The following is a 24,316-nucleotide window of genomic DNA, read 5'->3' on the forward strand; positions in this document are numbered from 1 at the left end:
TGTCGCACCAGGGTCTTGGGCCTGTCTGTTTCGCGACAGGCCGGTGGCGCGCAAAGATTTTGTTCGGCAAAAAAATCCCGGAACATCGTGCGATACTGTACACAACTCCATACCCTTCTGCGCTTGTAAGTGGGACCGGCCCTGCGCGGCCACACGATGCTCATGCGCCTCAACGCGACGATGAGGTCGCTTAATTTGCGTGCCAAGGACAAGTAAGTGGGACAGGGCCTTTAGTTAGAACTCTAGGGGCTACTGGAATAAAGGGATATGGTGAGAAGGCAGGCACGAGTTATTGATTGGGGACGATCAGCCATGATCACAATGAATGGCGGTGCTGGCTCGAAGGACCGAATGGCCTCCTCCTGCAGCTATTTTCTATGTTTCTATGTTTATGTCCATGCTGTAGTTGTTATATGGTTATATTGTTTACCAAAAACCTTTATGATCATATATCTACCTGTGATGCCACTTTCAAGGAATCACCTGAACTCCTAGATCCCTCAACTCTACAACACTCCCGGAGTCCTGTCAGCCATATGTTCATTAAAAAGTGACTTTAAAATTAAGATAAAGAGTTTCAGTCCTATATAAATCCCAACTTTTCTTCTTTTGTTTTAGTTTGAAGTGCATGAGAAAACCTATTTTAAAAATGTGCTTAACAGCATAAAGTACAACATCCAACTCTCAGTAAGAAAGGTCCGGCAGCGAGTGGACAAAACTGCGTGAGTATTCAACTCATTTACTTTTTCAAACATTGCGTAATAAAAGCCACACTGCTGGGAGAGTCGTGGTGGTGCCGTCTATAGTGATGCAAGGAAATTGATATTTGAATCCCATCAATCTTTGGAGAAGGTGGAGAAGTACTGAGTAAACCAGATGCCACACTTTACAATCCTAATGTCTGGGTATAATAATTGTAACATTTTGTGTTGTATTCATTTCTCAAGATCATAACGTCACTGAAATAGTTCTGTGCAGAATTGTAACATTTATAATCCAATATAACTTTGCTTATAGATGGCTGCTTCCTCCTCAAACTCTAAATGCTTATTACTTGTCGACACAAAATCAAATGGGTGAGTGAAAACAGATCAATATTTCATTGTACTGGTAATGAATAAAGATTTAGTTTGTACTATATTTGTGAGTCGATATACATGGTTGATCTGTGCCTCTACCTTTATTGTTTTGTGAAATACTGTAAATCATTTCAATTTCTTTATTATTTGTATTGGATGCATATCGCTGTTACCTCTTCTTGGATCAATCTTTTTATTAACTGAAATCTTTCAAATGCATCAATTCTCAAGGAGCAGTTCATCCACACAACATGAAGCAGTTAATTCAGAGCACATTTAAGAAGACATTGATCTCATTTAAACCGTTTCATTAATAATAATTCCCAAGCCCTTACATTTCCTAAATATCACAGATTTAAGATTATCAAGAAACTTTATGTGGAAATTTATCGTGCCCAATGAACATCAAAGTACACACCACAGCCACACAGGGTTGTCACTGCCTCCGATAAATTACATGACAATTGTTCAGACAGCATTTGTTATATTGGCAGTTGATCACCAGCTATTGTTACACAGATGAAATTTGCATTCTTTTCTCCACACACATTCCTGTTGTTTCTTCTCAGATGATAAGAAAATAGAATAAATGCAAGGAGAGGGTTCATCTGGTCCTCGCCTTTTACCACACGTTTTACAATCAATCATCCTTTATCATTTTCATCACTTTCAGAGGTTCCACCGCTAGACACATCTCCTTTTCCTTTGTGCATTGCAAAAGGACCATTCCCTTTATGTCTACCTTGTATCTCCACCAACCAGTCTCCCTCTCATGGTACTTGGCCTCATTGTTGCAGGAAATGCCACACTAACCCTGTGCCTTCCCTCCATCCCAAATCTCAAATAGTCTTTTCGGGTGAGGCAGTGATTCCCTTGCAATGCACTCTTTTAGTGTTTCATTTGGAATTCACGGAGTGGTCTCCCTTACACTCGAGAAACTAAATGCAAATTGGGCGATGCTCTGCAGGACATCTGAACGACAATTCGCCCATCACTTTAATTCTTCATCCCACTCTGACCTAGCTCCCCGTGGCATCCAGTTCTGTTCTAGATACCCGATGTAAGCTTAAAGAACACAGCATGTCTTCAAGAAGGTATGGACAATATCTAATTCAAAAAGATCAGGTAACATCAGTCTGAAGGGCCCCGATCAAAAACCTTATCGGTCTATTCTCTCCGTAGATGCTGCCTGACCCGCTGAGTTCCTCCAGCACTTTGTGCTTTGTTTTAGATCAGTAACTTGCTTCTTCTGTTTGTATCAGAAGTGGCTAATTGTGTTATATTCTAGGTTATCTTCTCCACTACCTGATTTCTCCTTTCGATTTCAGACTTCATCTTCATCTCAAATCTGTATTCCACAGTTTTTACATTTGTTTTCTCCCTTTCTGACTTCCTTCATTAAGTTATTAACAGCTCCATATATATATATTGGAATAATCTGACAAAGCTGGCTTCACCCCATGAGAGAATCCCTGAGTCTCTCCATCCTTCCCCACCCTCTCTGTAAGTTAAAACTACTTGCATTCTTACATTCCCAGTTGAGATGTAGTGTTTTGGACCTGAAACATAGCTCACTTCCTCTTTCCACAGATGCTGTCTGACTCGTCGAGTATTTTCTGATTTATTTCAAACTACCAACTGCTTCAGTCTTTTGATTTTCACATAGAATAAAAAATGTTTTTAAGTACGGATTTTGTTTCTTATTTGTTTGTTTCTTATTTGTTTCTTACATTTATCAGGGTTCTGCTTCCGTATTACTTGACACAAACACACGCGAACATTTCATTGTTCTAAATTGCCATTATTTTATAGAACAGCTATTGTTTTCAACAATGAACCTTTACATTGTGGTGATTCCATCTTGGTGCAACTAAATATTTGCTCCAATGCAGAATAAGACAAAAATAGGACATCTTCATATTCTTCTTTCTCCAATCTACTTCCCTTTGAGTGTATTTATCCTGGGAACACACTTGCTGCGGGCATACTGACAAAATGGAAAGTAACTTAATTCTAGTGACAGAAGTAAAATTTATCAAGAACCAAGATGCCAAGATGTAATATGCTGATGCAGTCAGAATGTGTATTCTCTTTCCTAGTATTTCCAGCTGGAATTTTGCAGCCTCCGCTTTATGATCCTGAATTTCCTCAGTAAGTATGACAAGTTCAAAACATTTCCAGTATAAATACAGTATACATTAATTTTCATAATCATCTAAAATATGTTCAAGTTGCTTTATATCCAACAAATCTGTTTACAGGTCCCTTAACTATGGAGGTATCGGGACTATCATTGGGCATGAGCTGACCCACGGCTATGATGACTGGGGTAAGTTTTAGTAGCATCTTGCATTGTCTTTCTGAGATGTATGATTGGATCAAGTAACGTCCACTTCTTTTGTAAGATTCTGGGAATGCATGATCATTAAATCCTTTGTTGACTATAGTCGCATTTTTGCACATAAGCAAGATGACAATGTACATGGTGGTGCTGTGATGAAATGCCAAGGTTGACAGTGAATATCTCCTAGTGGCAGCATGCTGTAAAGGTTGCAAATTCATTTGCTACGTTAACTTTTAACCTTCACTTACCACTCTTTCAATGTTACTTATTATTACTTGACTTCAAGGCACAGTCTAATCTTTCATAAAGTGTTGATAACACTTTTATACACCTTAATCGTGAAAAGGATGGAGACATGAGGGAAAGGAGGCTCCCCAAGGAAGGAACGTGGGAAAGCCACAGCCACAGCCACAGCTTCCGACCCCAGTATTTTAGAAGCAATATTGAAAATGAACGATGAACTGAAAAATGAAATGAAAACAAGATTTTGCAGTTTGGAAGAAATGATGAAAGGAGTTTCGAGCAAATTGAAGGAAGTTCAAGAAAAGTTGATTGTGTTAATGATGAATCTCGTGAACAGAAGGAACAAATTGATCTCTCTCCCGGGCCAGGAAGGAGATTTGAAGATTGAAAAACTGGAACGGAGAATGAATGAAAATACTCGAGCACTCCAGCAATACAAGATCAAAAATATGGATCTGGAAAACAGAAGCCGTTGACTGAATTTGAAAGAGTGTATGGAACAAGCTGCCAGAGGAAGTAGTTGAGGCAGGGACTATCCCAACATTTAAAAAAACAGTTGGAAAGGTACATGGACAGGACAGGTTTGGAGGGATATGAACCAAATGGTTGCAGGTGGGACTCGTGTAGCTGGGACATGTTAGCTGGTGTGGGCAAGTTGAGTCGAAGGGCCTGTTTCCACACTATCACTCTATGACTACTGTTTACCTATCAGAATATCACTGAAGGTTCATGGCAAAATGACAAAATCTATATACTTTTAAAACTGTGTGTGTGTGTGTGTGTGTGTGTGTGTGTGTGTGTGTGTGTGTGTGTGTGTGTGTGTGTGTGTGTGTGTGTGTGTGTGTGTGTGTGTGTGTGTGTGCGTGTGTGCGTGTGTGTGTGTGTGTGTGTGTGTGTGTCATTTTGCCTTTGAAACGTATTTCCTTGAAAACCAGTTGCAAAAACGCGGAGATTTTTACTTATTTCGGTAGGGATTTAACTTATGAATCAACTTCTCTCTAAATTCGGTCAATTATTTCCCCAGATTTTGAATAAAGTTGTTCACAAATCTCAATTTGTAAAAAATAATCGCCGCTTGCCAGCTGCTGACGTCACAATGCCCACATGTCCACCAATCGAGGCTCACCTGCCTCCTGGCCCCGCCCCACGAAGCTGTGGATTAATGCAGCTGCTGTCAATGCGCATGCGCAGTTTTCCACGAGGTACATTCGCCACCCAAAAGGCACAGAAAGATCAAGGGTAAAAGGAGAAAATTAATGTGTGTGTGGGGGTGGTTAGTGTGTGTGACGCCACATGCCGCCCCGTCCAAATACGCGTTGGGGGAACAGCTTGGTCTAGTAAGTTTTAAAACTATCAGAAGCTTCGTCTTTATCTCAAGGGATCTGCAGTACAACAGGGTAAGTGTTACAGAACACTAGTTAGACTTGTAGAAACAAGTAGTTATGTGCAAAGCAGCTCAAGAAAGATATATTCTTCTTGGAGATGTACAACAAAAAATTACCAAACCATTGATAGGATTAAATTATTAGGAGAGTTTGCATAAATTAAATGAGTGTTCAAGTTCAAGTTCAAGTTCAAGTGAGTTTATTGTCATGTGTCCCTGATAGGACAATGAAATTCTTGCTTTGCTTCAGCACACAGAACATAGTAGGCATTTACTACAAAACAGATCAATGTGTCCATAATCTATAATATAAATATATACACACATGAATAAATAAAATGATAAAGTGCAAAGAACAGATAATTGGTTATTAGTAATCAAAGTTTTGTCTGAGCCAGGTTTAATAGCCCGATGGCTGTGGGGAAGTAGCTATTCCTGAACCTGGTTGCAGTCTTCAGGCCCCTGTACCTTCTACCTGTGGCCAGGATGTTGTGGGTCTTTGATGATACTGCCAGCCTTTTTGAGGCAGCGACTGCGATAAATCCCCTCGATGGAAGGAAAGTCAGAGCCAATGATGGACTGGGCAGTGTTTACTACTTTTTGTAGTCTTTTCCTTTCTAGGGCGCTCAAGTTGCCGAACCAAGCCATGATGCAACCGGTCAGCATGCTCTCTGTAGAAGTTAGAGACAGTCCTCCTTGACAAACCGACTCTCTGTAGTCTTCTCAGGAAGTAGAGGCACTGATGAGCTTTTTTGATAATTGCATTAGTGTTCTTGGACCAGGAAAGATCTTCAGAGATGTGCACGCCCAGGAATTTGAAGCTCTTGACCCTTTCAACCATGATATAAACAGGGCTGTGGGTCCCCATCCTACTCCTTCCAAAGTCCACAATCAGTTCCTTGGTTTTGCTGGTGTTGAGGGCCAGGTTATTGTGCTGGCACCATATGGACAGTTGCTCGATCTCTCTTCTATACTCTGACTCATCCCCATCAGTGATACGTCCCACAACAGTGGTCGTCAGCGAACTTGATGATGGAGTTTGCACTGTGACCGGCTACGCAGTCATGAGTATAGAGCAAGTACAGCAGGGGACTGAGCACGCAGCCTTGAGGTGCTCCCGTGCTGATTGTTATAGAGGCTGACACATTTCCACCAATATGAACAGACTGTAGTCTATGAATGAGGAAGTCGAGGATCCAATTGCAGAGCGATGCGCAGAGACCCAGTTCATCGAGTTTGGTAACCAGCTTGGAGGGGATGATTGTGTTAAATGCCGAACTGTAATCGATGAATAACAGTCTGACATATGAGTTTTTGTTGTCCAAGTGGTCCAGAGCGGAGTGGTGGGCCAGCGAGATCGCATCCACCGTTGATCTGTTGTGGCGGTTAGCGAACTGCAGTGGGTCCAGGTTTTTGTCGAGGTAGGAGTTGATTTGTTCTCTCAAGTGTAAGGTATGCTCTAATTCCTTGTGCTCCAAGGAATAAAGTCCTAGACTGCGTCAACCTCTCTCTTGAGTCCTGGCAGCATTCTCATAAATCATCTCAGCAGTGTTTCCAGTTTAATGACATCCTTCCTATAACAGGGTGACTAAAACTGAACACAATACTCCAAATGCGACCTCGCCAACATATTGTACAACTGCAACATTACATCCAAACTTTTGTACTCAATACCCTGACTGATATGATCAGTGTACTGAAATTCTTCTTGACTGCCCTATCTGCCTGTGACACCACTTACAGGAAACTATCTACCTGCACTCCTAAATCCCTCTGCTCTGCAACACCTCCCAGAGCCCTGTCATTCAATGTGAAAATTGCAGAGAAGGTAGGGATTAATATTATAAAGAGAATATCTGTGATCTTCCAACCAACCTCATTGTAGACGTTGGATTATTTTTCCGTAACTGTAACACTACAATGCTATGACACTATGTTCTGCACTCTGGTATTTTGTGTATTCATGTGTGTATGATCTGATTTGACTGGATAGCATGCAAACAAAAGTTTCTCACTGTATCTCTGAACACATGACAATAATAAACCAATAGCATTCTGTTAACAGTCTCTAATCTGAAACCGAGTTAATGCACTTTCTTAAGGGCCTGTCCCACTTTAGAAACATAGAAAATAGGTGCAGGAGTAGGCCATTCAGCCTTTCGAGCCTGCACCGCCATTCAATATGATCATGGCTGATCATCCAACTCGGTATCCTGTAACTGCCTTCTCTCCATACCCCCTGATCCCTTTAGCCACAAGGGCCACATCTAACTCCGTCTTAAATATAGCCAATGAACTGGCCTCAACTACCTTCTGTGGCAGAGAATTCCAGAGATTCACCACTCTCTATGTGAAAAATGTTTTTCTCATCTCGGTCCTAAAAGATTTCCCCCTTATCCTTAAACTGTGACCCCTTTTTCTGGACTACCCCAACATCGGGAACAATCTTCCTGCATCTAGTCTGTCCAATCCCTTAAGAATTTTGTAAGTTTCTATAAGATCCCTCCTCAAGCTTCTAAATTATAGCGAGTACAAACCGAGTCTGGATAGACTCGGCTTCTACTCGCTATAATTTAGAAGATTGTTTTTCTTCATATGAAAGCCCTGACATCCCAGGAATCAGTCTGGTGAACCTTCTCTGTACCCCCTCTATGGCAAGAATGTCTTTCCTCAGATTTGGAGACCAAAACTGTACGCAATACTCCAGGTGTGGTCTCACCAAGACCCATTACAACTGCAGTAGAACCTCCCTGCTCCAATACTCAAATCCTTTTGCTATGAATGCTAACATACCATTCGCTTTCTTCACTGCCTGCTGCACCTGCATGCCTACTTTCAATGACTGGTGTACCATGACACCCAGGTCTCGTTGCATCTCCCCTTTTCCTAATCGGTCACCACTTGGGCGTCATTTGCCACATTGATGGCAGCCTCTGCCTACAGCCCGTTTGTTTTTCAATCTTTAAAAAAAAAAATTAGTCAGTTTAAAGTCTATTTTGGGAGAATCTTTAACTTGTCTATGTGGGGGAGGGGGAACGTTAAGGGGGAAACTGTCTCCCAGTCGCTTCCTGGTGGGGACGCGACTATTCTCCGAGTCGCGTCCTCATCCTCCTCCTCGAGGCCTACCACCTGGTTTGGCGCAGCATTTCCTGCCTGGGACCGGGAACCGGACCTGAGCTACAACAGCGGCGGCGCAGTGCTGGATTCACCGCGGAGCGGGCGTTACCTACCTGGATCGCCGTTTGGAGCTCCGGAGCGTTGGGCCGCTGCTCCAACATCACTGAGCTGTGCTTTGGGAGAGCTTCCAGTGTGGGTGGCGCTGAAAAACATCGCAGAGACCTGAGACCCTTTGCCGAGGGCCGCCAGCGTTGCATCTCCGGTCTTTGGGAGCCGTGGACTCCGGTAGAAGGTGCCCGACTCGGATGTCCAGGCTGCTGAGGAGGTCCTCCAGTCCCGACATCGAAGTTCCATCACCCCGGCGAGCGGGCCTGAACATTGGGCCGCCCGTAGCAGCGACTGCGGATGGATCAGGGGGCCCCCGACCACGGGTGAACATCAGGAACATTAGAGGAAGATGACTGACTTTGGTGCCTTCCCTCACAGTGGGAAACGTTTGATTCTACTGTGTGGGGATGTTTTATGTTTGACTCTATCGTGTGTTGTGTTCTTTATTTTTATTGTATGGCTGTATGGTGATCACATTTCACTGTGCCAACTGGCACATGTGACAAATAAATGTATCTTGTAAATTAATCAAGCCATAATATAACTGTCTCCTGAATGATTCTGGATCTAATTGCCATTCCATGAACTTTAGCTGTGACAGTTTTGTTGGTTAAACATAAAATATTAAATAGATACTTTGATTGGGGCAGTAAACTTTACAGAGGGTGGGTGGGGTAACTGAAATGGTGGTAAGGAGCTCCTAATGATAAATTTGCAAGTAATAAAATGGAACATGCGTTGTAAAGATGTAACATTACAAATCTTTGATTTCAGGTAGTCATTATGATAAATATGGCAATCTGAAAAAATGGTGGACAGAAGAATCATACGAGAGATTTATAAAACGAGCACTTTGCATTGCCAATCTCTATGAAAGCTTTACTGTCTATGACCAAAGGGTATGATGTTTATTTCATGTGAATCATAAATTCTTCTTGTCTATTAACCCCATGCATTTTACAGAGGCTACTCTTAAAAAACAAACATATATTTGTACCATGTGTCGTACAATTTTCATCCAAGGGTAAAGTAAGCGACAAATGCTGAGATATCTAGGATGCCCAAGAGATAAATATAGTCTCAAGAACAGGTTCTAAGGCAATTGCCTTTTTAGGTGTGGTCGTTATGATGGCTTCCATGGATTAGGTTGTGCAAATTAAATGTTTTCAGGATTTTGGTTAGAAAAATTTAATTTCATGTATTGCAGATTATTAACTCAAATGTGTACATACCCAGCATGGCATGGATGACAATGTTATCCCTCCAAAACCAGTAAAAAAACATTTCTGGCCTGTATGTTGCAGGCATAAGGCAAACAACCAACAAGACACTGTCAAGGACGTCAGTTTTACTGAGATATGTGCAGTCAACCTTATCCCCAACGTACAGTCCTCACCACAACCTCACAACCTACGGAGAGTGAGGTAGAACACAAAGATTTAGATCATACATAAAAATAAATAAATCATAATAGTCATGATAATATTCTCTCTGAGGCGGATCCATTACATCCATGACCAAACCCATTAATCTCAGCTGAACTTTGTTAGCTCCCTGATATATTGTCTAGTGTGGCCAGTGTGGGTAGATGACCCTGGAATCAACACCATACATGTCCTAGTGCACATTAGGGAATCTATGCTTCATTGCATTGTTTTCATTATCTGAGCTTACATTCTGAATCCATCATTTACATAAAGGAAAGCAAAGAAAGGAAGACTTACATCTATACAGAGGCCTTCGTGTTCTCCAAAGCAGATTATGAAGTGCTTCTGGAGGTCTATTCACAATTGTTGTAAATATGGGAGTCTGAGTGTAAGGAGAGAATTCCCACAAATAACAACCTGAAAATGAACAAATAATCTGTTTTGGTTAAAGGTTAAATATTGACAAGGACACTGATGATCGCTCATCTGCTCTTCCCTGAAATAGATCTATGGGATCTTTGCATCCACTCGAGAGATTGGGTGGGGCCTCAATTTATTACCTAACCCAAAAAAGGCACATATATCAGATTTTTAAACAGTTCAATGTAAAACAATATTATTGCCCAATTTCTCAGTATTCTGTTTACATTAAACATAATCGAATACAGATGTCACAAAGTTTCAATAGAATTTGTTCATCGTTTATTTTTAACAATAATGTAAAAAGTCAGGTGTTTGTCATCTGCCCCAGGACTGGAATAATTAAATTGTTACTTGCAGCATCTTTAATGCAACAACACAACAAATAAGTATGCAATGAATAATAAATTATCAATTATACGAGATAACAGCTGAAATACGAATTGTAACCTGTAAACATTCTATAGTAGATCATTACTGAGGTAGTGGTTAGTGTTATGCAGTGGTCAAGAGTCTGATGGTTGATGGGAAGTAGCTGTTCAGACTCCTGTACCATCTTCCTGATGGTAGCAGCAAGATGAGAGCATGGTCAGGGTGGTGTGGGTCTTTGATGATACTAGCTGCGTTTTTGAAGCAGTGCCACCTGTAGATCCCTTTGATGGATGGGACGTCAGTACCAGTGATGAACTGGGCATGTCTACCACTTTCTTCAGCCTCTTTCATTCTTGGGTGTTCAGCTTACCAAACCAGGTTGTGATCAGCCAGTATGCTCTCTACCGAACACCTATAGAAGAATGTGAGCTGAAAAGAAACGTGTATGAGCTTCACTGGGTATCAGGATCCATATTCCTACCTGATTCACTCTTGAATCGGAAGCATGCTGATCTCTTTAGAATCACTTCCATGAATCTTCCTTGTGTATTTTAGGTTGCTGAGTAAGTTAAGATGATTGTAGGGGTAGTTCATTCAGAAAGCGTGTGCTAATTACAATTTAACAATGCGATGAAATACTAATCATAAATTCTATCATAAATTCATACGTCATGGAGCAGAATTAGGACATTCAAACCATCACGTCTACTCTGCTATTCAATCATGGCTGATCCATCTTTTTCCTCCCAAACCTATTCTCCTACCTTCTCCCAAGAACCATTAATCAAGAATCTATCGATCTCCACCTTAAACATTCCCAATGACTTGGCATCCATAGCCTTCAGAAAATTCAGGTAAACAACATCCACTGACTCTCTTGTCTATCCTGGTATTTACTTTCTCAAAGAATTCCAATAGATTCGCGGGCAAATTCTCTGCTTCCCAAAACCACGCTGACTTTGGCCTATTTCATTTTGTGCTTCTTGTACTCTGAAATCTCATCCCTAATGATGGATTCACCATCTACTGAAGTCAGGCTAACCTGCCTTTAGTTTCCCCTCTTTTGCTTTGCTCCTTTCTTGAATAGTGGAGTAGCATTTGCAATTTTCCAATTCTCTTGAACTATTCCTGACTCTAGTGATCCCCAAAAGATCACTGCTAATGCCTCCACAATCTCTAAACCACCTTTTTCAGAACCTCCACAATCTCTAAAGCCATCTCTATCACCTGCTAAAGAAAGATAGATGCTGGAATAACACTGCAGTTACTCTGCAATAACCAGCATCTGCAGTTCCTTCCAGGGATAATGGGGAAAAAGCAGAATGGGGTACTGATTTTGGATGATCAGCCATGATCAGGTTGAATGGCTTGAAGGGCCGAATGGCCTATTCCTGCACCTACTTTCTATGTTTCCTACACCTATATCATCTGCTAGCTTTCTTCATAACAGAAGGAAATGATCATGCACAACTAGGAATTTGAGTCAACATTAAATAACTGTCTCCCACACACACAGTTACAGGATACATGTACCATCTTTGAAAAATCTATTTGGATTTGAAAGGGAATAATTGTACATTATAGGATGTTCCTGGGTCTATTTTCTTCAGCACTCTTTGTCTCCCTCTGCAGGTCAATGGCCAACTCACACTTGGAGAAAACATCGCTGACATGGGAGGCCTTAAACTTGCCTACTATGTAAGTACAGTTGCAGTCTCTGTACAAAGCGGTAATTTTGTTAAATGTGTAATCCCAAGCCAACAGCCTTCTCCTTTGCACTCCAGGCTTATCAGAAATGGATTCGAGATCATGGTCCTGAACGCCCTCTTCCAGGCCTTAAATACAACCACAACCAACTTCTCTTTATTGCATTTGCTCAGGTAAAAAAAAAGGTTATTTTTGTTGAATTAATAAAAATGCCTTGAGGATGAAAAGCATTGCTAAGAAATTGTTTACATCTCTATGGATTAATAGAATCATGTCCGAATTGTTCTGAGTGTTATTGATTGAATCAATAAAAAGGATTTTAGGGGATTCAAGAGGAGCATTTTCAAAAAGTTCAGAAGGTTACTTATAATATGAATTGATCTGGTCCATTCATCAGGCAAGGCGAGGTAAGTCATATCCCATTGTATTCAAGTGAACACACTTGGGGAATTGTGGAAATCTTTACACAAAAGGTACCATTTGAATTTAGAAACAAGGAACTGCAGGTGCTAGTTTAGTAAAAAGGACACAAAGCGCTGGAGTAATTCAGTGGGTCAGGCAGCATCTCTGGAGAACATGGATAGTTGACGTTTAGGGTTGGGATCCTTCTTCATGCTCTGTCTGACCCGATGAGTTACCATTTGAATTTATCTTGTCTGTGTTGGGTAAAAAAAGGAGGCATTCAGCTTAATATCACTTTTTAGCTTCTGTACCATCATATATTCCCAGGGCCATGCACACCATGGGACTGCACCTAATGCCCCATGACCATCACACTTAATATGGAGAAACTGAGGTGATCTAATGCACAATAATTTAAAAGATACATCGCTTACCCTCCAGAACACAGTATGTTTAAAGTTGTGCATGTACCTCAGTACCTGTTAACTATGGTTCTGCCTCCACAACCTCAGACAGTGGGTCCAGGCTATCACCAATAACCAGATACTAGAATTACAAGAGAATGTCCACCTAATCATTCCCGCATCATCATCATCGTCATAGTGTCATACAATGTGGAAACAGGCCCATCGGCCCAACTTACCCACACCGACCAACATGTCCCATTTACACTGTCCCAACTGCCTGCATTTGGCCATATCTCTCTAAATCCATCCTATTCATGTACCTGTTTAAAATGGTTTTTTTCAATCTTTTCTGCACCCTTTCCAGTTTAACATAATCTTCCCTATAATAATGGAGTTCGGCAAGGGTCGGTGCTGGGGGCCGCTACACTTCACGATGTATATTAATGATTTGGACGAGAGGATAGAAGGCTTTGTGGCAACGTTTGTGGGTGATACGAAAATAGGTGGAGGGGTAGGTAGTGTAGAGAAAGCAGGGACTCTGCTGAAGGACTTGGACAGGTTGGGAGAGTGGGCAGAGAAGTGGCAGATGGAATATAGTGTAGCAAATTGTGGAGTCATGCATTTTGGTAGTAGGAATAAAAGCGTAGATTATTTTCTAAATGGGGAGAGAATCCAGAAACGAAGGTGTGAACGGACGTGGGACTGCCATTGCAGGATTCCCAAAAAGTTAATCTGCAAGTCATGTTGGTAGTAAAGAAAACAAACTCAATGCTAGCATTTATTTCAAGATGGTTTGTATACAAAAACAGGGATGTAATGTTGAGGCTCTATAATGTATAAGGCCGCATTTGGAATTTTGTGAGCAATATTACCATATAACCATATAACAATTACAGCACGGAAACAGGCCATCTCGACCATTCTAGTCCGTGCCGAACACATAATCTCCCCTAGTCCCATATACCTGCGCTCAGACCATAACCCTCCATTCCCTTCCCATCTATATAACTATCCAATTTATTTTTAAATGATAAAAACGAACCTGCCTCCACCACCTTCACTGGAAGCTCATTCCACACAGCTACCACTCTCTGAGTAAGTTCCCCCTCATGTTACCCCTAAACTTCCGTCCCTTAATTCTCAAGTCATGTCCCCTTGTTTGAATCTTCCCTACTCTCAGTGGGAAAAGCTTTTCCACGTCAACTCTGTCCATCCCTCTCATCATTTTAAAAAACCTCTATCAAGTCCCCCCTTAACCTTCTGCGCTCCAAAGAATAAAGCCCTAACTTGTTCAACCTTTCTCTGTAACTTAGTTGCTGAAACCCAGGCAACATTCTAGTAAATCTCCTCTGTACTCTCTCTATTTTGTTGACATCCTTCCTATAATTAGGCGACCAAAATTGTACACCATACTCCAGAATTGGCCTCACCAATGCCTTGTACAATTTTAACATTACATCCCAACTTCTATACTCAATGCCCTGATTTATAAAGGCCAGCACACCAAAAGCTTTCTTTACCACCCTATCTACATGAGATTCCACTTTCAGGGAACTGTGCACAGTTATTCCCAGATCCCTCTGTTCACCTACATTCTTCAATTCCCTACCATTTACCATGTACGTCCTATTTTGATTTGTCCTGCCAAGATGCAGCACCTCACACTTATCAGCATTAAACTCCATCTGCCATCTTTCAGCCCACTCTTCCAACTGGCATAAATCTCTCTGTAGACTTTGAAACTCTACTTCATTACCCGCAACCCCACCTATCTTAGTATCATCTGCATACTTACTAATCCAATTTACCACACCATCATCCAGATCATTGATGTACATGACAAACAACAGTGGACCCAACACAGATCCCTGTGGCACCCCACTCGTCACTGGCCTCCAACCTGATAAACAACCATCCACCATTACTCTCTGGCATCTCCCATTCAGCCACTGTTGAATCCATCTTGCTACTCCACCATTAATACCCAACCATTGAACCTTCTTAACCAACCTTCCATGAGGAACCTTGTCAAAGGCCTTACTGAAGTCCATATACACAACATCCACTGCTTTACCCTCATCAATTTCCCGAGTAACATCTTCAAAAAATTCAAGAAGATTAGTTAAACATGACCTTCCAGGCACAAATCCATGTTGACTGTTTCTAATCAGACCCTGTTTATCCAGATGCTTATATATATTATCTCTAAGTATTCTTTCCATTAATTTGCCCACCACTGACGTCAAACTAACAGGTCTATAATTGCTAGGTTTACTCTTAGACCCCTTTTTAAACAATGGAACAACATGCGCAGTACGCCAATCCTCCGGCACTATTCCCGTTTCTAATGACATTTGAAATATTTCTGCCATAGCCCCTGCTATTTCTACACTAACTTCCCTCAATGTCCTAAGGAATATCCTGTCCGGACCTGGAGACTTATCCACTTTTATATTTCTCAAAAGTGTCAGTACTTCCTCTTCTTTGATCCTCATAGTTTCCATAGCTACTCTACTTGTTTCCCTTACCTCACATAATTCAATATCCTTCTCCTTGGTGAATACCGAAGAAAAGAAACTGTTCAATATCTCCCCCATCTCTTTTGGCTCTGCAGATAGTTGTCCACTCTGACTCTCTAATGGACCAATTTTATCCCTCGTTATCCTTTTGCTATTAATATAGCGGTAGAAACCCTTCGGATTTACTTTTACCTTACTTGCCAAAGCAACCTCATATCTTCTTTGAGCTTTTCTAATTTATTTCTTAAGATTCTTTTTACATTCTTTATACTCCTCAAGCACCTCATTTACTCCATGCTGCCTATAATTATTGTAGATCTCCCTCTTTTTCCTTTAAGTAGGAGATGAGGAGAAATCTCTTTAGTCAGAAGGATGAGAATCTGTGGAATTCGTTGCCTCAGAAGGCTGTGGAGGCTGTCAGTGGATATTTTTTAAGGCAGAGATAGATAGATTACATGGAAGCATAGAAAATAGGTGCAGGAGGCCATTTTGTCCTTCGAGCCAGCACCGCTTTTCATTGTGATCATGGCTGATCATTCACAATCAGCAACCCGTGCCTGCCTTCTCCCCATATCCCTTGATTCCGCTAGCCCCTAGAGCTCTAACTCTCTTTTAAATTCATCCAATGAATTGGCCTCTTCTGCCTTCTGTGATTCTTGATTAGTACAGGTGACAGAGGTTATGGGCAGAAGGCAGGAGAATGGGGTTAGGAGGGAGAGATGGATCTGTCATGATTGATTGGTGGAGCAGGCTTGATGGGCCGAATGACCTAATTCTACTACCATCACTTATGATCTTATAATCTGCTTCGGGGAACAAGAAATAGTGTGAAGGCCTTTGTGTAAATGTAAGTCTTTCTTTCTTTGCTTTCCTTTATATGAATTATGGATTCTACTCCTATTCATTATGACTTTATGAACAGGGTGACCAAAACTGAACACAACACAATGTGGCCTCACCAATGTCTTATACAACTGTAACATGGCCTCCAGTCTACTCAATACTATGACGGTTGAAGAGAAATGTGCCAAAAACCTCTTGATCATCCTTTCTACTTGTAATGCCACTTTCAAGCACATATGTATCTGCACTCTTAGATCCCTCTGCTCTACAACACTTCCCAGAGCCCTACCATTTACTGTGTAGGTCCTGCCCTGGTTAGACTTTTCAAAATGCAACGCGTTGCACTTCTCTGTATTAAACTCGATAAACCAATCCACACTCCACCTGCCCAATTGATGAAGATCCTGCCGCAATTTATGGCAACTACCTACAATACCACCCATTTAATGTATATATATTTATGTATCCAATCATTGACAGTACATTCCTTTTCTGTGTTCACTTCCCCTTCATAAAGAAATTGCCTCATGCTCTTTGCCAATTTCAGTTATTGTATATGGCTTTCTTCTTCACTATCAGCAACCTGGTAATTTTTTGTACTGCCTACTCCAGTATTTATAGCAAAATAAGTGGAATATATTTTTCAGCTGACTTGTGGATTGTTCATTTCACATAACCATCTGCATTCATTTTAACAACCGTGGTTCTTGAGATAAACCTATTAAAGTTTGTTTGACAAACCTAGAATCCTCATATTTCCCATAATCATTTCATCATTTCATGTGCTTATTTGGAGCAGATGACATTGGACCAAGGTGTTTTTTAACTAGCAGAAGTTCTTCTAGTTTTGTGAATTAGTTTCTTTTAGGCCAGTTGATCAACATAATGGTGGTAATTATGAGTCATAGATTCAGCTTTGGACCAGTCTCTTCAGTCCATCGAGCCCACACCCACCATCAACCATCCATTGTACATTAATCCTACATTAACTTTCTTTTATTCTCCCCACATATTTTACAGATCCCCAGATTCTACCATTCACCTACACAATAAGAGCAAATCACAGTGTCCAGTTAAGATGTTTAGCAAGTGGGAGGAAACTGCTCAACCAAGAGGAATTCCTCGCAATCACAGGGAGAACGTACAAACTTCACATTGACAATACCCGAGGTTAAGATTAAAACTGGATCTCCGGCGCTGTGAGGCAGCAGCTCTACTAGCTATGCCTCTATGCTGCCTGCCCTATGAAATGACCCTGACTCTTACATCAATAAAAGAAGGCAGCTTTTTTACCAAGGTCTTAGTCAAATTTTCTTTCAAATTATTAAATCCTTTCTGGCATAATGTCCGCACATGGAGACAAAAAATAATCAGTGAAAAACTTTTCCAGGACTGATTAAAAAAGTACCAGAATTACCTGTTGAGTGCTCATTGCATGTTGCCAATTGTAGTCATATGATGGAAAATGAAAGTCAGGAAACTAATAATTGCCCCTCGAGAAATTCTGGATACAAAATTTGAAGAACCAAGGACAGAGTTAGGGATAGAGCCCCTCAACATGCTATTCCATCCAGCAAGGCAATGTTGATTGGTTTAAATTCCACTTTACCCACATACTCTTTAGTTCCTTTACACTCAAACAGCCTTGAATATAGTTAACACCAGCAGTGCAGATGTACTGCTGGGGTTTCCAATGTTCCTCACTAGAGTCAATCTTTGAGATGTGGGAGGAAACCGGAGGTAACTCACGCCATCACAGAGAGAATGTACAAACACCACACATACAGCATTTGAGGTCAGGATCGAACCTGGATCTCTGGCACTGTGAGGCAGCGGCTACCAGCTGCACCACTCTGCCACCCTAATTATCCTATGCATGAGTATAGTGACATACAGGTACAATGTTTAACTAAACACCCCTTGTGTCCTACTGTTAGACACAATAGCAAATCTACAGCTGTCGTTTTTGGTAGAAGAGCATGCTGTACAATCATTGAACTGAGGTTAGTCAGTTTTAGGACTTCATCCAGTGAAAGGATTGGCAGAAATTGTCTAAGTTTCCTTTATTCAGATCTTAATATTTCTCCACCTTTGCCTAGCCAAGAGACAGGAGGTTGGCCCTTAAATGAAAAAATCTGCCCTTGCTAAGTGGTCTTAGGAGGATCATGGAAATGCAAATTCCCAGGAAAAACATGGACAAAACCTCAAATGAATGGAAACTAGTAGCAGCTATGTTTATTCAAGTCTAAATCCTTCTGTGTTCTCCTTTTACCAAAATTCTGCAGAAACCTGCAAAAGTAATTGTGTCCCTCCCCCAGGAACAGACAATCTGTTTGCAGCCCACTCCCGCTCCTCTCAATATTAATGGCTATTCAGAGAGGTGAGTCAAAGCAATGATTGGTGACTCACTAAATGTTCCATCCAGGAAGCACCTGGTCTCCCCTTCACACCTTCCTCCATTCTTTCCACCAACATCGCAGCTAAGATCAGACATCAGTCCACATGCGACCACACTGGTCCATCACTTTGCCTATGTTGTTATGTATGTTTCTCTTGTCTTTCGCATTATGTGTTTTCTGCTAAACTTTTATTACCGTAGCTCTGACATTTTCAGGTATTATTTTTACCCTGAACCTCTGCATGTCTGCACACAAAACCAATCACATTGTGAGATAAGTTGCGCAATGTCGGCTGATGGACACAACTTTTTCCTTTTTTTAACTTATGTTTGAAGTCCCTGTTCAAGAAGGGTTGGCCCATCAGAGCAATGAGAGGAACCTGTTATATGACACACTTGTGATCCAAACAGAGCTTTGTTTTTATTTATGTGTAAGAAGGAACTGCAGATGCTGGTTTAAACCGAAGATAGACACAAAATGCTGGAGTAAGTCAGAAGGACAGGCAGCATCTCTGGAGAGAAGGAATGGGTGACGTTTCGGGCCGAATGTTTCAAAGGTCTTTTATTGTCACGTGTGCCAATTAAGGTACAGTGATATGCGAATTACCATACAGCCATACTAAAAAAGCAACAAGACACACAACTACATAAAAGTTAACATAAACATCCACTACAGTGCATTGCCCACATTCCTCACTGTGATGGAAGGCAATAAAGTCTCATCTTCCTCCCTCATTTTTCTCCCGCGGTTGGGGCAGTCGAACCATCCATCAGGGCGATTGAAGCTCCCACAGCCGGTGGTCGAAGCCCCTCACCGTCAGGGGGATTGAAACTCCCGCAGCTGGCAGCCGAAGCCCCTGTGTTGGGGTGATCGAAGCTCCCGAATCGGGGCAATCGATGCTCCTGCGGCTTGGTTCCCGAAGTCGGTCTCTAACCGGGGACAGCAAGCTCCATGATGTTAAATTCTGCAGGCTCCCGCGGTAGAGCTCAGAGGTCGATCCTTGGCAAAGGGACCGCGAGCTCCGCGATGTTAAAGTCCCGCAAGCTCTAGTGGTGGAGCTCTCAAAGTCGGACTCCAGCAAAGGCTGCTAACTCCTCAATGTTAGGTCACAGTGTGGGCGGAAACACGTTACGGAAAAAAAATCACATCTCTGTCGAGGTAAGAGGTTAGAAAAAGTTTCCCCCAACTCCCTCCCCCACCCCCAACATAAAACAAGCTAAAGAACACTAAATACATACATTTAACACATACTAAAAAAACAACGAAGAAGGAAGGGAGAGACAGACTTGGTGAGGCAGCCATCTCGACCCGAAACGTCACCCATTCCTTCTCTCCAGAGATCCTGCTGAATTAATCCAGCTTTTTGCATTTATCTTTGTTTTTATTTAGTTGTCCTATACCATCTGTATAAATTTGATTATCAAAGGTATTTAGAATAGTAAAAGGAAATTAAACTGTAATAGGCTTCTCAGAAATCAAACAAGTATGAAATTCCAGCTGACAAAGAAGAAGACTGACTTTTGATGTAAAGCACTTAACATTATTATTTATCTTGCAACGTTTGCCCAGTTTTAGCCTAGTAGATTCACTGTACAGACCAGACAGAGAACACCACATGACTGATTCCAACGAGCATTGTTTAGCTCTGAATATCAACAAATTGATTAGATTTGTTCTCTTTAAAAGTTAAATCTGGAAGGTGCAATCATGTGCCTAGAACTGAGGTCATACAGTGACATTTACTTAAGTGCTTTGTAATTGAAAGTATACCGATCACCAAGTGAGACGCATTAATGACAATTTCCAGCTTGCTTCACTTCATTCCAGAAGTATAGATGGGCACTTTCCAGTCTGATAGTTGTAGCAAATGATCATTCCTGGGGCACTCAGCGGGACAGGCAGCATCTCTGTAGAGATGGAATGAGTGATCTTTTGGGTCCACACCCTTCTTCAGACTTCTTGAGTCCCACGAAGGGTCTCGACCCAAAACAGCACCCATTCCTTCTCTCCAGAAATACAGCCTGTCCCTCAGAGTTACTCCAGCATTTTGTGTCTCTCTTCAGTGTAAACCAACATCTGCAGTTCCTTCCAACACATTCCTGGCGCATTGCTACATCCAGAGCAATATCAGAACCTCACTAGGTTGACCCAGGAACGGCCATCATAAGACACTACCTGAAATAAGATTGCACAATACAGTGCAGGACAAGCTATTCCATGCTTCATCCCACCTGCTTCAGTAATACTCTCAACCATGTGGTGCTGGAGTACCTGAGCGTACAGAAATATGCAATTTATTTTACCCATTAAAGTGAAGGTTCTATTACGAAAGGTTCCGTTCCTGTGAACTGTTCATAACTGCAACTGTTGATAAGTGGGAAATTAATAAAAACAGTGTGTGGGGAGGATCACAGACACATCAGTGTCGAGAGAGTGAGCAGATGTGGGAAGAGCAGCTGTCATCGGCCTTACTCATTGAGTGAGGAGCGAGTCTGACCAGAACTCCTTGCGTTGCTCGGCCCCACGCAGCCCCCAACTGTTGAAGTTCAAGGGGTTAAGTTGGGAAGGAAAGGTAAGTGAAAGTGCCATTCCCACACGGCAGAAGATGCTTTTCTGCCCCACATCAGCTGGCAAATCTATCCCCATCCATCCCACCAGTCTGCCAAACACTTGCTTGTACGTATGGGGTGTCCACTGGGCATGGGTAAACCGGTGAGGACGTGTAAATATAATGTCCATAAATTAAACATTAATAACCAGGTGAGGGCCTGTAAATATACAACTGATAATTATCTTATGCAGAAATAACTTATTTGAATTTGTTTTGTTCCTTAATTGATATTATGGCATTTAATGTAGGCTACACAATTACATCTTGATTGTGTTTTAAATTGTTTCATTGTCTCTCTAGAATTGGTGCATTAAGAGGCGATCACCATCCATCTACCTACAGCTACTCACTGACAAACATGCCCCAGAACAATACAGGTATCAGTCATTATATATTTGACCATTTCATCGAATACACAAAACATCTTCATGTAATCTAATGGCAGATTCTGAACTCCTCGAATTATCATGGATCAGGAAGGAGATGCAGCCTCACATGTGATGTGGGTTCCTTGAAACAGTACATGGATAGTCCAACCCGAAAAGGGAACATGCTGAACCTTGTGTTTGGAAATAAGCTTGGCCAGATGACCGAGGAAGAGCCTTTTGGGGATAATGATCTGAACGCCACAGGTTTTAAGATTGTTTTGAATAGTAAGAAGGCTTTAGTACCTTCCTTGTGAGAAGGTACTAAATTGGCGTAAGGCAAATTACAATGTTATTTGGCAGGAGCTCAGGAGAGTATACTGTGACCAGTTGTTATTGGGTAAGTTCACAGTTGACATTTGGGAGTCATTTAAAGGCCAGTTGATCAAAGTTCAGGACTTTCCATGGCATGTTCCAGTATGGAGAAGGGAATCTTGGATGACCAAAGAGGTTGTAAATTTAGTCAAAAAGAAAAAAGAGCGAATGCAAGATTTAAAAGGATGGAATCAGACAGGTCCTTTGAGGAATATAAAGAAAGGAGGAAACAACACAAGCAGGTGATTAGAAGGAGGGGCCATGAAATGGATTTGGCAAATTGGATTAAAGAAAATCCTGAGGCTTTTTATATCTTCATTGAAAACAAGAGGGGAACCAGGGAGAAGGTAGGCCCATTCAAGTTTAAAGGAGGGAATTTGTGCTTGGAGTCAGGGAATGTAGGTGAGGTACTAAACAAATACTTTACATCTGTTTTCACCAAGGAGAACATAGAGGACATTAGACAATATTAATATACGATGGCAGTTTGAGATTAAGAAAGAAAAAGTGACCTGCTTCTTCACTTTAATTCTCCTATAATTTAAAAAATCGGTCTTAGATTACAAAATCAGTGCAAAATTTCAGGTAAATTTTTCGCTCCAATTTTTTATGAATTCCAATTTCCCCCGTTAACAGCAGGGAAACCTGAAACTGATGCCTGCAACAATAAAACATGAAGTAGATTACTTAACTATAACCAATTTATACTTTGTAAGAATTTTATATTTCCCAAGTTTATTTTCATTGCTGCTGCCCCCCATCTGTTTTTCTTAAGCAGTCTGAAACACAATGAAGTATCTCATCGGAGCATGCAAACTTTACAAAGGGGCTAAACGATCAGGCAGTAGAGCATAATTAATATGCAAATGGTTAACCAATTAAAGATGAAGTATGTGAAAACTATGGTGAATTCAGTGATCTATATGAGCTTGTATCTGACCTCCAGCTTGATTCAGAACTTTGCTCTTCACCATGCATTTGTGGTGATTTGGGATGTGGTGAGACATGTTTAACTGAACACCGGTGCCCTGTTGGCTATCAGTTAGCACAACACAGGTCTGCATGTCAGCAGACTGGGGAAGACACACAAGCTCAACCGTCTTCCCACATAATAAGCTCTTATATCAGAGGTCACTAAATAACACTGGGAACTGGGAAGCTGTGCCTTTTGCCTCCTTTGGTCCATTGTAATGCGTCTCCTATCAACCAAAAGAGATCAGGATGAAACCTCTCTTGTTTCCATTGTTCAACTACGTATGTGTGTTGAAATAAATAACTGCAGATGCTGGTTTATACCAAAAATAGACAAATGCTGGGGTACCTCAGTGGGTTAGGCTGCATCTCTGGAGAAAAAGGATGGGTGATGTTTCGGGTCAGGACCTTTCTTCAGACTACTTTTTAGAGTCTTTAAAGCCTGAAGAAGGGTCTCGACCCAAAATGTCACCCATCCTTTTTCTCCAGTGATGCTGCTGACCCGCTGAGTTAATCCAGTACTTTGTATCTATCTTGTTTGTTGTTGTTTATAAACATGGAGTTGGCAAAAGCACAAATTTAGAAAAATCTGTTATATTTGCACAAGTAGTTACTTTCCTTTTTTATTTTAACAGGGTTATTGGAAGTGTTTCCCAACTTGATGAATTTGGAAGAGTGTTCCATTGTCCGAAAGGAGCCCCAATGAATCCCATTGAAAAGTGTTCAGTGTGGTGATTTCAAATTTGCATACTTTGAAATACACAGTTTTTTTAAGTGTCCAATAAAATGTGGTTGGTTCTTTTTATTGGCTTGATTGCATTTTTAATTTCTAAAACAAAAACACATGAATTCTAGCTATTAAGAAAAACAGAATACTTCCATTAATTACTTGCTAAGAAAATCTTTGTGTAAGCAGTTCTTCTGTTCAAATAATATATTTTGTTTCACCATGCCTTGTAATAAGTCATTCACAGTTCTAAGAGATCAATATGCTTTTTTTTCATAATTGCACTGTTCATGTTGCCATAGCAAAATCCTATTTCAATGTATATCAACCATTACAAATCAACCAAGAGGCTTAAATTGGTTGATTATTTGTACAATCTACTATATACCTGTAAATAAAAATGTCAAAAAGAAAATCAACAGATTCTTGTCACTTTAAATCCACAGCAGAAAGAAAAAAATGCACTGAGAAACCTGAAGTACCCAGTTTTACAAA

General features: G+C 41.1%; 1 protein-coding gene across 1 annotated transcript in view; it reads left to right on the forward strand.

Annotated features, from left to right (window-relative positions):
• The window catches only part of LOC129703604 (endothelin-converting enzyme-like 1), an 86,953-nt gene extending 62,637 nt beyond the window's left edge, over positions 1-24,316 (forward strand). Inside the window, exons 9-17 of the mRNA XM_055646204.1 lie at positions 619-722; positions 1,018-1,076; positions 3,179-3,230; positions 3,341-3,408; positions 9,050-9,174; positions 12,127-12,192; positions 12,279-12,374; positions 21,683-21,759; positions 23,730-24,316. Of these exons, the coding sequence (XP_055502179.1) occupies positions 619-722; positions 1,018-1,076; positions 3,179-3,230; positions 3,341-3,408; positions 9,050-9,174; positions 12,127-12,192; positions 12,279-12,374; positions 21,683-21,759; positions 23,730-23,829 (747 nt within the window). The 3' untranslated portion in view covers positions 23,830-24,316. The remainder of the gene's footprint in view (positions 1-618; positions 723-1,017; positions 1,077-3,178; positions 3,231-3,340; positions 3,409-9,049; positions 9,175-12,126; positions 12,193-12,278; positions 12,375-21,682; positions 21,760-23,729) is intronic.

This window comes from Leucoraja erinacea, chromosome 14 (genome assembly GCF_028641065.1).
Source record: "Leucoraja erinacea ecotype New England chromosome 14, Leri_hhj_1, whole genome shotgun sequence".
In the NCBI taxonomy this organism is placed as follows: domain Eukaryota; kingdom Metazoa; phylum Chordata; class Chondrichthyes; order Rajiformes; family Rajidae; genus Leucoraja; species Leucoraja erinaceus.